At 36.5% G+C, this 15,659-nt stretch overlaps 1 protein-coding gene across 6 annotated transcripts in view; it reads left to right on the top strand.

The window, feature by feature from the left end:
* The window catches only part of AGTPBP1 (ATP/GTP binding carboxypeptidase 1), a 67,160-nt gene extending 51,780 nt beyond the window's left edge, over positions 1-15,380 (top strand). For 5 of the 6 annotated variants that reach the window (XM_071579838.1, XM_071579835.1, XM_071579837.1 and 2 more), the window contains one exon: positions 11,125-15,380. In XM_071579838.1, the coding sequence (XP_071435939.1) occupies positions 11,125-11,302 (178 nt within the window). In that variant the 3' untranslated portion in view covers positions 11,303-15,380. The remainder of the gene's footprint in view (positions 1-11,124) is intronic. The other variant, XM_071579839.1, reaches the window with a different exon arrangement.
* Positions 15,381-15,659: the final 279 nt, after the last annotated feature.

Genomic DNA, 15,659 nt, shown 5'->3' with positions numbered 1-15,659 from the left:
ACCAGGGATTTCTCCTTATGGAGAAAATGCACTGGATGGAGTGGTCTGATATTGTTTATTGTTTGGGCATTGCCTTGTAAACAATTTCTTTCCTTAGACTTTTTGTTATTAATATAGTTGCTGTTTGTTTTATTCTCTCATTGCTGTAAGTTGTTCCTATATCAAACTGTAATTTTCACCTTGGTTCTTTTAGTGGGAGGGGAGAGGGGAAGTGGCACGTGGTTTTAGTGGGAGTGCTAAATTGGAGAATACCACTCCTAAGACAAAATATGCTTTAATAATTTTGCAGATAATAATTCTTCCATAAATACAGGCTGGCTGTTAGGCAATTTCACTTGAGAGCTATTGTGGATGGCCTCTTTCAGCCAGCACACGTGTTTCTTTAGTTCCCCTTGTGCATCGGTGCAGCATGAACTTCAAAATTTAGTGCCAACACGTTGCACCTATTCATCATGTGTTCCTGTTTTTGAAAGTTTTGCTTTTTTGTTTTTCATTTGCAACTACTATGATATGTTAATGAAGCTGTAATATTTTTCCCACCCATGTTATATCACTGTCAATTTCATTAGAACTAAGCTTCAGTATAAATGTGTCTCTCTGAAATATTAAACCTCAATTGCAGTCTTGTGAGTAATTAATCATGAGGGTGGCATTGAAAATCAGCCCCAGTAACTTTTTATTAGTAGCTGCCTCAGACACAGAATCTCTATTTTATATTGTCTCTTGGGAGAAAGTTAGCATCTCAATTCATGGGTAATTAATTAGTGGCTGTGCTTTGAAAAAAAATTATGTGCTGATTTTCTTAATGTAACTTTTGATGGCGTTGCCTTGAATGAGCACCTGTTGTACTGAGGAACGTCATACATGAGTGATGTGTGTGGAGAGAGGTATATGAATGAACACGCATAGTTCAGAATTCCTTCACCAGCTAAAATGCTTCATTAATCCAATTGTCTCTAGAAATATTAATATCTATGAGAATTAATTGCATGTAAAATATGATTGTGCTGGGATCAGAGGGAGGGAGAACTGCCTCTGACATGATTTGTATTTCATTGGTGGAAGCAAAGGGTGTGGAGGCTGTTTTAGCCTGAATTTTCTGAAGGCACTGATTAAAAGACTTAACTGCTGCAAAAACACAGTGTTGTTGGCTTTGCACATGTAAACACAGGTAAAAATAATATAAGGCTCATAATAAGGTTAATATTATTTAGACTGTACATAGAAATGTTTGTAAACTTGTTGTGTGAGGAAAGTAACTAGTACTCAGAAACTAAAAAAATATAGGAAGGTTTAGTCTCCATCTCAAAAGACCAGGTCATGAAAATCACAAAAATAATTGTACTGCAAGATAAAATTTTAGGTTGGGGAGAGGTCATTGAATAACTTTGTTCAATGTATTAAAAGTGAATTTGTATCTAGAAAAAATAACTAAAAAAATACTTTGCCCTGCTCAGGACCTTTGAATGTTACACAGCTATAAAGGGTGAAAGGTAATAACCAAATACTTCTTCATTGAAGTGGGAAAAAAAAATCAGTTTCTGTGATGTAAGAGTTCATGTTTTTAATCAGATAAGGAACATGGACATTAGAAATACTGAGCTGCATTGGAGAAATCTGTTAACAATTGTTTAGGTTTTTCTAATTCCTGATTTATTTCTTAAAGTTGTTAAATGTAAATCTAGGAACACTAAAATAGAAAAATACGTGACATGAAGAAAATAGATATGTTGCTCTAAGCGTTCATTTAGCAATACTATTTAATGGTAAGAATCTGTAATGGAAAAACTGAAGGTGTAAATTCCAACAACTTACATTTAAAATGCAGCATTAAGACTGAAATGTGTTATGTATTTGTACCTGGGTCTCTGAGCAACCTGGTCTAGTGAAAGGTGTCCCTGCCCACAGCAAGAGGGTTGGAACTAAATGATAATTAAGGTCACTTCCAACCCAAGCCTTTCTATAAGAAGCAAGAAACTATAATTTTTTTCACACTACCTCCACTATTAGGAATAAAAGTGCCCTATAATCATGTAAGTTTACACATTATCTTGCTTTATTCTTTTCTAAAGGGATCAATAGTGCTACAGGTGTAATTAAGAGATGATCTCATTTTTAGTTTCCAGAGGCTCAGAAGCAGAGTTCTGCTGTATACCTTAGGGCATCAAACTTTTTGTCTCAGTTACTTGGGAAAGTTTGTCTAGATAGAGCAGAGCAATTTTTTTCTGCTCCCCAGAAAATAGAGCCATGTGACAGTTGGTCCAGGTATCTCTGGAGTCCAAGTTTCCTACCTTTTGTAACAGTCACATTCTGTCTTGTCAGAAAATTCAAAAACTGGTACTCTTTATTCATGATGACACTCAAAGGGGAAGTCTTATTTATTTTTAGGGTATGGCTTGTATACAGAACACAGACATATACCATAAACCATGTTGTAATTAAAAGTCAGCTCTTTTACTAGGTAATGGAGATACCATATTACTCTGTTCTGGATATTATTAAAAATAAATTTTAACGTAACAGTATGTTTTAATGAATTTTGTTAAAATCCACTTTGTATTGTCTCAGGAAGTAGTGGGCATGGGTATAGTGGATATGTATTGATGAGATCATTCCTCTCAAAAAAACCATCAACAAAATAAGAGGATGAGGGATATTCAGCTTTTAAGAATTGTAGTTCAGCATGATTTTTCCCCTTGTCTTTCATAGTTCATCGGGGTTTTTGTGGGGATTGTATTTGGGAAGGGAAGGGATTTGATGTGTTTTGGTTGGGTTTTTGTTTTTTGTGGTTCTTGATGGGGTGGTGAAGGTAGGTTCTATTTAAGCAGTGGTTTTGTATAATCACTGCATTTTCAAGACTATTCTTTGTTTCCTTTGTACAAGAAATAAAAGACTGGGCAATGCCTCGAGATACTGCAGTTCATTCAGATTCCATAAACATTATTTTGCTTGTAACTGTGGGAGTGAAAGGCACTCCAGAACATTTTGCTAGAAGGCTTTAACTAATTTACATAGATAGGGTAAGTTCCAACCCCTAGTGATACCTCTAATAAAACTCAGCAGACTCTTTTCACACTTCCTAGTTCAATGATAATGAAATTTAGAGAAACCTGTGGCTGGTATTTCTAGGTACTCTTACAGCTAAAGTGCTGGGGATTTGGGCTACCTGGCTGTGTGAGACCTCACTGCGAATTGGAAAAAGTTTGGTAGGAGTTTTCTTGTCCCCCCCCGCCCTCCTCCATACCCCTCTAAATATCTGGATACATCTTTGTGCAGCAGAAGTCCCTCTCTGTTTCTTAGTGCTTTAAAAAGAAGATTTTTTGATTAATTTCTCTTGAAACCTCTCTGCCACGTCTGTGAATATGATCATTTGTCCTTTGATTCTATCCTTGTCTCCAGAGTGCTGACATTTTAGTTTCTGTATGGTCCTAGATCAGATACTAAAAAATCTTATCAGATGAGGTATTTATTCAGTATTGTTTCACCTGAGTGCTAGAAATATACAAAAAGCATATGTCCACAAAAATTTATAAAGCTAGTTTCTACTCCTCTTCAGAGACAGTCATGCATCAGAAGACAGTCATGCACTTCCTTGCTTTATATGCCCAAATTCCATTTCCACTGTTCTGTTATAGTGAAAGTACTGCTTATACGTTCCTTATACATACATGATTTGCTGCTATCATTACAGATGAATGAGAAGCTACCTACAGAAAATGCAGGTAAAAAGTTCATGAATAAGAGGTATAAAACAGTGGTTTTACACAGCTGTACTGTTCCTGTAGTGTGAGAGTAGAGCAATTAGTAAGATTGTGGTTATTTCCTTCATATTCTTTAAATTACTGGTATCACTTTTTACAAAAAACACAATGCTTTAGAGGATAAGCAGGCAAGTTTAAACACAGAAGCACTGATTTTATTTTTTGCAAAATTTTTTAAGAGTTTCTCAAATTCTTTTATGCTTTCACTAGTTGTACTTTAAATAACCAAGTACATGTTAATATTTTAGAGTATGCAACCCATATTTCGTTACACATAGGCTCAATTTTCATGAGTTCGTTTTAAGCCCTGTCTGAAACAGGAAATATAAAGCAATAAGCTTATTTATTTCCCTCTGACAGTGCACTTCAACATTTTATGTGATGAATTAAACACTTCATTTAATTCTTTCAAACCCACTTGCCAGTGTTTTCCCCCAGTTCCAAATGGAAAAGCGTAGGCTAAATGTAATATTAATCTTGTATTAAGAATTGTAGTTGTTGTGCTGACAGGTTCATTAAGGTCTGTATGCAATGAAGCAAAACCACGTGATTGCAGTCTACCTGTTAAGACTTACTAGACATTCTTTGCTCAAAAACTTGACCTCTTTTTGGAAATTCCTAGTCATTTCAGTATTCTGTTGAGGCTCATTGGTGTGTTCTAGAACATAGTGTGGTTTTGTTTGTTAATTTAATTTAATTTAATTATAGCAGAGAAGCAGACTGAGCTTTGGGACCCAGCATGTCTAGAAAATGGTGGAAAAAGTAGACAGCCAAATGGAGCTGTAGGAAGGGAAAAGCTTGATGAAAAATCCATTTCCTGTACTTAGTCTTACACTTGAGAAAAAAACCAGCAGACTGGTGAGGCAAGGAGTGGGGGGTATATGCTGAGAGTGTGTCTAATGTCTTGCAAAGGGTTTCTCCTAAGCTACCAAAAGCAAACTGGATTTGCCCTATTATTTCCCTCCCCCTTAATAACTCCTAAACTTTGCCCAGACATTTGCATATGTCTTATTGCCTTCCTCTAGGAGTAAAAGCTTTTCCTTCTTACTCTCCTCCAGGATTTCAGCTGTTCTTGACCTTTCTCACAGTACCTTAGGAGTACCACTTTTTTAGAAACAAGGCATCTTATGCTGCAGCTTTTGTCCTGTCTGTCCCTTTCAGAATATGGAAGAAAGAGCTATAAAAAATGAGACCCAGAATTCTATTGATGGGTCTGGTAGCAGTGCCTATGCATCAGGCTCGTCCTCTGGTGTAACTGAAAGAGATTGCTCTTAATTCTGTGCAGACTGTAGCATCAGAGTACTGTTTGTCTTCTCTAGGGCAAAATAAGTAAACTAATAATCTAGAAAAAAACCCTGAACAACTCGAAAAAAGTAAGTATGATGAACAGGCTACATAGTCTTCATACCATTCTTTAAGCTTTTCTATTACCTCTGGTGGTATGATCCAAATATTACCATGGGCTACAGTCAATGGTTGATGAATCCCAACTAATTTGATTCAGTTTTGAGTGTCACAAAATGTATTTCAGGGTGACAGCACAAAGAAAGTTGCTATTACTTGTTATTAAGCTGTGGAGCAAAATGTTTTAACTCCATTTTCTTAGGGATTAGAAAAGAGTTGGACATGTTCTCCTTTTTAGCCTTGGAAATTTTCTTGTAGAAGTGCCCTTACTACTTACAAAAAACACATAGAGAAGAGCTGCTGAAGGGGACAGCACATGCAGTTGCATGTGTGATGTTGCCTACTGTAGCAGCATTGCTGATCCCTGAAAGAGAGTATAGACCCTAAAAAAAAATTAAAAGGGAAATATAGAGAAACAATTCCTTTGTGATAGTTCCTAACTCCCTCATATAAGATTTTTTTGCTCTCCTGACAATGCAGTTTTAAAAGGAATCATTAGTTCTTTAGACTTTTCTCTCCTTCCTTTCCCAAATCCCCAAGTAGCTGCAATTCTTCGTAGGGAGTATTTGTTAATCTTTTGTTCCAAAGTTTTAAAATGTATTCACATCCCCTATAGTTTCAGAAAACTGCTGGACTCCATGGGATGGAAATTAGTAGTGGTTGTATCTGCTTATGGATTAATTTCTCTGTAATTCAGTCACATGGATAGTGTAAAATCCAAGTATAGCTTTTAAGGGACAATTAGAATTTTATTTTGAAAAACTATACCATGTTAGTGAAAGTTTATTAACTTCTAATATGTTCAGAGCATTAATGTAAATAAGAAAACATGTAGGAAGGTATTATCATTTAAAAAATCACAGAATCATAGAATGAGTCGAATTGGAAAGAACATTAATGATCACCTAGTTCCAAAGCCCCTGCTGTGGACAGGGATGCCATCCACTGGATCATGTTGCTCAAAGCCTCATTGAACCTTGCCTTGAACACTTCCAGGGATGGGATGTCCACCTGTTCCAGTGCCTTCCTTGTCCCAGGTGCAGCAGCTTGCACTTGGACTTGTTTGACTTCATAAGATTCCCATGGGCCCACTTCTCAAACTTTCTAGGTCCCTCAGGGTTGCATCCCATCCTTCTGCTGTGTCAGCTGCACTGCTGAGCTTGGTGTCGTCGGCAAACTTGCTGAGGGTACACTCGATCTCACTGTGTCATTGGTGAAGATATTAAAGGACACCAGTCTCAAGACAGATTCCTGCCAGACACCACTGGTCACCATTCTGCATGTGGACATGGAGACATTGACCACAGCTCTCTGGCTGCATCCATCCAGGCAATTCCTTATCCTCTGAATAGTCCACTCTTCAAACCCTTGTCTCTCCAATTTGGAGATAAGCAAGTCATGTGAGACCATGTCAAAAGACTTACAGAGGCGTAGGTAGACGGCACAAGTTGGTCTTCCCTTGTTGACTGTTGCAGTCATTCCATCCTAGAAGACCAACAGACAAGTCAGGCACGATTTGCCTTGAGTCTCCAACCGTGAGGATAGAGGAGACTATGTTCAACATCCTTCGAGGGACATGCAGTCTTTTTGGTATTTTGCAATGTTGTTATTGCAGCCTCATTCAACCCTACATGAAAAAATAGGAGTGGATAATAGTCCACTGGTTTTACCAGCCTTGGCAGTCTCTTTGTAAATGAATGAATGTGGCCCTGGTAGGCAGCAAACCTCCCTAGAGAGGTTGTCTGGATGGTAGTAATACTATACTGCATAATACTATACATCAGTCTCCAGATAGTTTGCTGCCTGGTGAGCTCCTTACACAACATGTCAACCTGCTCAGAAATTGGGATCAATCTGTGCACATTTGCACCTATGATACCCACCTCTGCCTTCAGGCCCCAGAGGGACTTTCAGATTGTGGAGTTCCCTGCATCTGAGGGTCTTGGGTAGCTCTTTTGGTCTTCAGGAAGTCTGTTTGGGTCTGGACACATACCAAGGTAGCTGTGGTCTCTCCAGGTTTCATGGCAGCTGTGATGTGTAGGTGCCTTTTTTGTTACAGAAGAAGCTTCCTTCCTCTTTCTTTCTGAATAGGATTAAGTGACCCTTCCTGTGTGCCCTTCCTTGAGAACTGCCGTGCCATACCCTAACTGCTGCACCACTGACTTCCATGCTTTCTGAGGTCGTTTAAATCTGCTGGCATCACTCTTGGGTCTCTCTCACTCATGTTTCCCTGACTGCAGGGACTCCCCTTGCCCTACTTGTTCTAGTGCTGAGCCTCCAGGATTTACCATGGCAGTTGCTGCTGTCACTGCTGTCTCTCTGTGCCTTGAAGCCTTAAGAGAAACTGCAGAAAACAGGACTCCAGATAACTTAGTGTGTGATAAGATAAAAACATTCCATTAATGTCCAGGCCTACGGCCTTCAGGAATACATGTTGACACCCCTCTGTCCGAACTGTGGCTTCATGGTTTTGATAATAATGTCTATCCAATCCCTGTTCACTTTTTCCTCAGTCTAGCCCCATCCCAGCCCTAGCACACCGATCCAGAATTGAGTCTGAGGGCATCTGGGATTCCCTCTTCATCATCTTCATCTTCCTTGCAGCACACAGGGCATGTGGAGACCCTTCCAGTGTTCTGGACTTTGAGGTCACTCTGCCAATGTTTATGTCTCGTAGCACAGGCTTTGAGATATTATTCAGCCTTCTGCCTTGAAAACAAGACTAAATAGCTTAAAGGAATCTTTAGGGGTTGATATGGAATAAGGGTTAGTATGCATAAACATTGAATATAGCTACTAGGAATACTGGTATACTAAAATCTGCATTTCATTACAATTACTGCTAAAATCTATAAAAATTAAAAATTAAAAAACCCTGAGGCATCACCTCTCTGACCTTAATAACTTAAGTGTGTTTTAATTAATAATTAAAATATGTTTAAAAAACAGTTTTATTAATTCCTAAATTTGATGTATTCAGTGGCAGGTGATGGAGAAAATTCTCTTTTCAATGAAAGAGATATTCTTAAAGTTCTTCATAAGCATGAAGACCGTAACATTACTTCGTGTATATTAGGCAGTATTTAGGAGTTCATCTTTTTACCAATCAAATTTTCTTTAGGTAAGATATATAGAACTTTAAGATTTCATATAGTGTTTTAACAGCCATGACTTCAAAGAAAATATACAGATTGTGGCATTGCTTACATTTCAGTACTGTAGTTGTGAGATAAACACCCTCTGCTAACCTGAGAAAAATAAGTTTCCTTTTAAAAGGAAAAGTGGGAGGTGCAGGGGTAGAGGAAGAAGGATTATTGAGCAAGTTAATTAGAAGGAGCTCAAGGGAAAAGTTAGGAAATGAAAACCCATAGAATCAGCAGGACAGCAGCTAAAAATATATTGTCACAAGATATGCTTAGGATGGGGAGCAGCAGGGAGGCAAGGAAAGAATTTGATTAAACAGCAAGAAATATTTTTCAGGTATTTTGATTGCTACATTTCTTGTGACCCAGCCTCAGTAAAATAGTGGAGTAATAATTACACTTTGCAGATTTATACTAACCTTTAGAATAGAGATTGCTGAAAAGTTAAATATGTAAGTTAACATTCGCTGCATCAGGAGAAAATGTGTCATGGCAAAGCAAACATACATGAGTGGTATGTGACACAGGTTTTTCCTTTGTGTAGAAAGTACTTGGATACAATTTTTTGAGGAATGAAAATTCAAGAAAGGGAGAGTGGAAAACTAATCTTAATAAATATTGTACTGATATTTATTTTCAGTAATAAATGATTGAGAAGTCATGGTGCGTTGCCCTAGAAGGTATTAGAAAGCTAAGGTTATTATGAAGCAGATTCAGAACAAGTTTGTATTTTAAAGGTTTATGTAGCTTTCTAAATATCTGTTCTAATCTTTGATCTATTCTAATGGAACTTTTCTTGAATAAGGCAAATAAACTATTAATAAATATATAATAATAAATATTTTATACAATAATAAATATATATTTGTCCTTGATAGAGCTCATTGTAGTTTTCTGTTTCAGTATTCAGAATTATTACTGAATATGGGGCCAACATTCAGGTTTAGTTGCTCCATTTCCTGTCAATTAAATTACACAGTCTATTCGCCAACTGTAGTGTGGTTTCCTTGTGTAAAAAAGCTAACAAATCAATAGTGATTAGAAGCAGAAATTGCAAAAAAGTCGTGGACTTACCAGGATGTGATACATCTAGTGAAGTCCCTTTCACTTGTTTCTTTAAAAAAATGAAATGTTTAAACTTTTTATTTCCCTAACTTCTTTTTTCCTTAGACAAAGTGTTGGTAGGACAAAAACACAGAAAAATTGTATTCCTTTGCTGATTCTACCACCAGTTCATCATGCAAAACATATATCCTTAGTGTGTGTTGGGTTCCCTGTCTGTGTAATGAAAGAGACTTTTTAGCAAAGGATCTGGTCATTTTCTTAATTCTTTATCTCTCCTAAATCAAAATAATTTTATTTTAAGCATGCAGTTAATTAACCAGCATAATGGGTTGTTGCCCTAGTTACTGCTTAAGTAACCTGCAATGTTTTGTGGAACTTTCCTTTGTGCATAGCTTGTTTAGTGAACCACGATACAGATCATTTTGAATATAAATATTTTTCTTCTTTTCTTTTTTGTTTTCCCTAAGCTAGGGAACAGTTTTTCTCTCATTATTTGAGTTAACTGTCAACAGCACAAAACATTATATTGTAGCATGTCATTGAGGCTACAGGTTACAGGTAGAGGAAGAATACTGTAAAATATATTTATATTGAATAGAGGCTGCATTGCAGATTTCAGGGGTTGCACTTAAGCTCCTAAAGGTTTAGAAAGATACAGTGATTAGTCCTTTTAATTATAAAGCCACAGCCGAGATAGGGTTTTGCATGCCTTAAGAGAAAATTCATCAAAATTAATATACAGGCATTTCTACAAGTTGTATGTGATATTTCTCAACAAGAACATTCTCACTGTTTTGTATGAGTTCTGTTTGATTTGGTTATTAAGTAAAATACATTACAAAACCTTCTTGGGGCTTAATCTCAATATAAAAATACCTACGAATTATTTTAGGAATACTTTAGCAATATTTAGTACTTTTAAGCAGGTAACTTTTTATGTCCCAAGTGAGGTTAGTATAATGGGTTCTGGAAAATGTCTCCTTTCCTTTTTCCATACCCCACCCGCTTCCACTTTAGGAAGGTGAAAGGATCAGGAAGTTGTATTTTAACCTTTTTCCAGTTAACAGTAAAGGTGTTAATACTGTTATTCTTGGAAGCCATTAATTAAGACCAGAGGCCATTTTCTGGGTGGTCACCCAGTTCCTGAAATTCATTGCTTCAAACTTGCCTGGTTTAACAACTTTTAGTTTTTACCTGCATGCAAATGTGTGACAACCTGATATATGTTAACTGATTCATATGGGAACTTAATCTTAGTTGTAACCATGACTTCTTGCTTTGTCATCTCTGATATTTGTAGAGTAATGGCTCACAATGCTTTTCAGTAAAATGTGTGTTTTGGTAAACTACAGAGGTTCCACAGTTGAATTTGCAGACTCTGTGTCTAAGTTTGTTTATACCCAATAGCAACAGCTGTGTCTTTATGTAGTTATATTCTTCTGCAGCAACTTCTGATAGTGCTGGGTTTACATTAAGTTCTTACAGGCCATTAGTGTAGATAATTTGTCGTGGCACATTTGGATAACAAGTTGTATATGACTGACTAATTAGTTCAAGGTCTTACAAAACATGGTTTGGGCTCCCAGTTGTTCTAACACAATTAAAAATTCAATACCATTTCAGGTAAACTGCTGCTTTCCCAAGGTAATTTTGGGATTATTTTATGCCAGGAAAGGGACAGAGCATGGTCTGAATGCAGTCTTCCAAGTAAAACCTTTAACATGATTCATGGAACTTCTTGTTCATTATAGCCCCACTACGTACGTTTTGGATGAAGATGAGCCTCGCTTCCTTGAAGAAGTTGATTACAGCGCAGAGAGTAATGATGATCAAGATACTGAATTAGCTGATAACATGGGTGATTATGAGGCAACTAACCAAGATGATGGGCTTTCAGACTCAGATTCAACAAGGATACTCCTTTCTTGAACCAGCTTTGCCTCCAGTAACAGGAAGTTAAGTATCGTGGATTTCCATAGTCATATACTTGCTGTTTTCTACAAAGGGGATAAAGCTTCAGTTAACACAAATTAACTGGGGCCTGCCTAGCTCAAGGACAATAAATATTTCTGACAAAATTGCATTTATTTATGGAGTTCTGTGTTTTCTTTTAGCACTGACTAGAAAAATTCATTTACCAGTTCATTTTTTACTAAATAGGACTGCATGGCTCTTCGTGACCTTAAACTCTACCTTAAGAAAAATGGATTATAATTTGTGGTGTGTTAGGGTACAGAAACTAATTTTTTGTGGTACAGTTCTTTGAGTTGCTTCTTAAAAAATACATACGTACAGATTTTATAAACTAATTTGTTATGTGTGTGTATATGCCCTTGTGTATTCTGAGGTGAAGGTTATTTTTCAACATTATTTCAAGGATACTTGATTGTGTTTGAAATAATGTAGTGCTTGGCTCTGAAACTATTCAATAATTACTACATTAAAAATGAGAACGTGATGTATGAATTTTTGCACTCGTTTCTTGCTTCTGATGTTTATATGATTTTGCCACAGTACTAGGTGAAATATTTAATGTCTGTTCAGAGTTCAGGAATTTTCCACAGTGACCAATGCAGCCTGTATTTAGAAGAGCTAGACCCTTGTATAAAACTCTCCTATAAAATAGGTATGATTTATTTTGAAGGAGTTTTCTTGTTAAGTGTACATGACTACAAGAACAGGTTAGGTACATACACTCCATTAATGTTCAGCTACCCAGCTGCTCCATTTTTCATGTTGAATAGGCACGTAGTTAAAAAGCGTTCACATTACTAGGGTCACATTAACTATATACCCCATTCAACTGCTTTAATAGGAAAGGTACATTTCAGTTTAAACCCTTTTTTACCTGATCACAGTCTAGTGTTCACACTGCTTTGAGGAGATTGGACTGTAACTTCCTGAGGTCTCTTCCAGCCTGAATTAGTTATTCTATGATTCTCATGTTTAAAATCAACCTGTCAGATCTGGGATTTATACTTTATCTTCTATCATCTGCTAATTCTTATTGCCTCTTGCCTCTGCTTAACATAAGATCTAATAGAGAAATGAAGTTGTACTCTGTTCTTTAGAGAATTGACATTTTTTGCAATGAAAAATACTTTTACAAAATTATTTTTATATGATGAGACCCAGGCATTCATTTTCTGTTGCATGTGCAAGGGCTTTAAGAACATGAAGAACAACATTTCTCAGTTGTAGTGGGTTTTTAACAGATGAGAACTTTATGCATGTTTACTCTTGCAAGTAGAACTGTATTTTGGAGGGGAAGAGTGCCTTTTGTAGAAGGATTTAAAAGGATAAATTTTAAGAGAATTAACTGTATCAATGATTATGAGCCAGCAGACAGATTTTCACCAAGATCTGGTCCTTCAAATGCAGCATTGTTTGGTAATGCCTGTCCATACCATCCTGATTCTGAAACTGGGGAAGGGGTTTTGATCCCTTGTGATACACTACTGTGTTTTTGTTTAAAGGCTTAAATTTTTCTTAATAAGCATGCAGTTTTGAGACATAAGGATGCAAAAGATGGAAAAGATGGAAACATCTGCATTCTTGTCCTTTTAAAAGCTTTTCTCTCTAATGAAAACTATCTTTCCTTGTGTTCTGTGAACTACATACTGTAAATAAGAAAATTTATTTAATACCCCATTGAAGAGGAGCCGAGCCCTCTGCATTGAAAACAGAGAAACTTGAATTATCTGTAAATCAGTCCAATGACAGCTCATATTGCCCTGTCAGTCTTACACTAATTATCTTCATAAATGGATTTTTATCCTTAAGGGGTCCTGGTTCAGTAGGAGTAGTATTCATAAATAAAATTATTCATAAATAAGGTGACAAATATCAGAGAGTGCAGGATTCCCATGTTATAACCCCATTGTGCATTTCTTCTTAGTTTTCATTGGAATTTGTATTAATCCTGGAGCGCTATTTTTATACTACAGGCAAGACTAGAAATATATTTCATCTGTTAGAAAGAATTGTGGCTTAACAGTACAAAATCATCTTTTCCTCGTCAGTCAATATGCATATATGTTCTTCTCATGTCTTCTACAGCTTTTAGTCTGTGCAAAGAAAGAATTATGAATTACTTACATGGCTCAGGATAATGTGTTTATACATTAGATTCTGATGCAGTATGCATTAAATGTTAGTCTGGCAGCTGCTGACCTGAGGTTCTACCAGTGCCATTCCAATGCAAGAGGTGAAACTTTTTCCTTATCTACACATTGTCAAAAATGCAAAGGTTATTACCTCTTACATGTTTTGTGGAATTTGCCTTTTGAAACGTAGTCTCCATTCGTACTCACAGGGATGCCCGTTCACAGGAAGAACTGCTGCAGTGGTAACTGCTTCACACTGTTTATCCCTTCTCTGCTGTATTATCGTTGCAGCAGTGTTGGCAGATATTCTGATGTTACGTGTTTTGGTGGGAAGTCGTGTGTAGCTGAAAATGGAATAGCTAACACTTGAGCACACACTCCCTTCTCCTACTATGGCATTCACCCCAAATAAATGGGTAGAATGATAGCAAAGAATGGCAGTGTCTTGGACCATCACAACTCAGTCATCTACCATCATCTATCCCAGACAGCTGACTGTTTTTATTCCATTGGCATTTCAACATGTTTCTGGTTTTAAATGATGCTGTTCACCATAAGCATGACTGATTTTGTATAGGCAAAGAACATATCCATATATCTTCCTCTTGTAGTAACAAAAAAGGAGACTATAAACAATAATTATTACATCTGTGTTATTTACTGTCTTGTTTCTAAGTAATTGCTAGACGATGAATTACTCTTTTCCCTTCCAGGTGTAATTCAAGTTGCAGCACAAATTTTGGTCTTGTGTCTTCACGGGTGACATCCCATGGTGTAATGTAACTTACAGCAGTTTGTGCTGAATCTTGCCTGGTCATTTTTCGAGGTGGATTGTTTTATCAGCCTGACTTATCAGGGAGAACTGGTTTGAATCCCAAATGAGACTGCAGAAGCAGTAAACACTTCACAAAATGCAAAGATGAAAGGTTTCAGACAGTTTCAGTTGTAATGCTGTGATAGACATAATTGTTGCAGTGTTATTATGCATGCCCCAAACAACAATACTTATTAATAAAATGCTTAATAAAGGTTGAATTACAATCTTTTGCTTCCCTATTATTGGTTAGTAATGATTACAGGATTTCTCATCATAGCATTTGCAGCAGTGTACCTACCTGTAAGGATGGGAGTGTGCAAGCATTTTAAACGGGAGAATATTTTTGTCAAATGCGCCACAGGCTTAGAGTAGCATTTGCATATTAATTGACTGACTTATAACTATCTTAAAAAGTTTAATATTTATCTATGTTACATATGAAGCTTATGAAGGCTTTGGATGAAACAAAATGAAGGTTATTGTAGAACAAATATGAGCCTTCTGTTGGGAGTCTTTCCCTCCTACACAGCTAATAGAATATTAATCTGATCTAGGAAGTGCACAAGTTTATTCCGCAGTAAGTCACCCCTTTGCAATTCAACTCAGATTGCAGTTGAGGACTCAGTTATTTTTACTATTTATATTTTTGAAGTAGCAATTTTAAGATTTTAGCAATTTTTTGAGGGAAAGCTTAAAATAAAGTAGATGCAGCTGTCTAAAAGAGCAAGTGATTACTAAGAATCATCAGTGTAACATTTGCAGATAGATTTGCATGCTACTTAACTATACATGTCATGTTACTTTAAGATGAACAACTTCCATCACAAGCTCTGTTGTCCAGACTCTTTTAGGCTATAGAAGAGTCACAGTGATTCTTAAATTAGTCTAAGGGTATCTTTCTTTGATCTCAACATTTCTAAGGTCATCAGGATGCAAAGCATTTGAGGTGACTCCTCGTCTTGTTTGCTGAAGTAAACTAACACTAGGTTGCTTTGAATTATGAGCTTTAAATATGAAATGTAAAACAGTTTTGACACCTAGTAAAGAACATATTATCTTAAATTATGGATGCCTTGTCTATTTTTAACCATATCATATAAAGAATTTATTCAGTCTCTGTAAAATACTTCATTACTAGGAAACACACATCCTTATTTCTTCTACTATTAAAAAAATTTAGGTTCTGTGGGTTTTTTACCTTTTTGTTTGGTTGTTTTTTTAAAGATCTTTAACTGCTAGCAGTTGTATTGATATCCCAGTCTAAGAAAACAATTCTTTTCTAAGGAAACTGGACAGAAGCCTTCCTTTCTAACTTTAAAGAAAGAGCACAACACTCTTGGTACAGCTTTTGAAGCCGTTCTGG

This window comes from Pithys albifrons, chromosome Z (genome assembly GCF_047495875.1).
Source record: "Pithys albifrons albifrons isolate INPA30051 chromosome Z, PitAlb_v1, whole genome shotgun sequence".
Taxonomy (NCBI): Eukaryota; Metazoa; Chordata; class Aves; order Passeriformes; family Thamnophilidae; genus Pithys; species Pithys albifrons.
The sequence above is the reverse complement of the archived record's forward strand: the minus strand, read 5'-3'. Positions and strand labels throughout refer to the sequence as shown.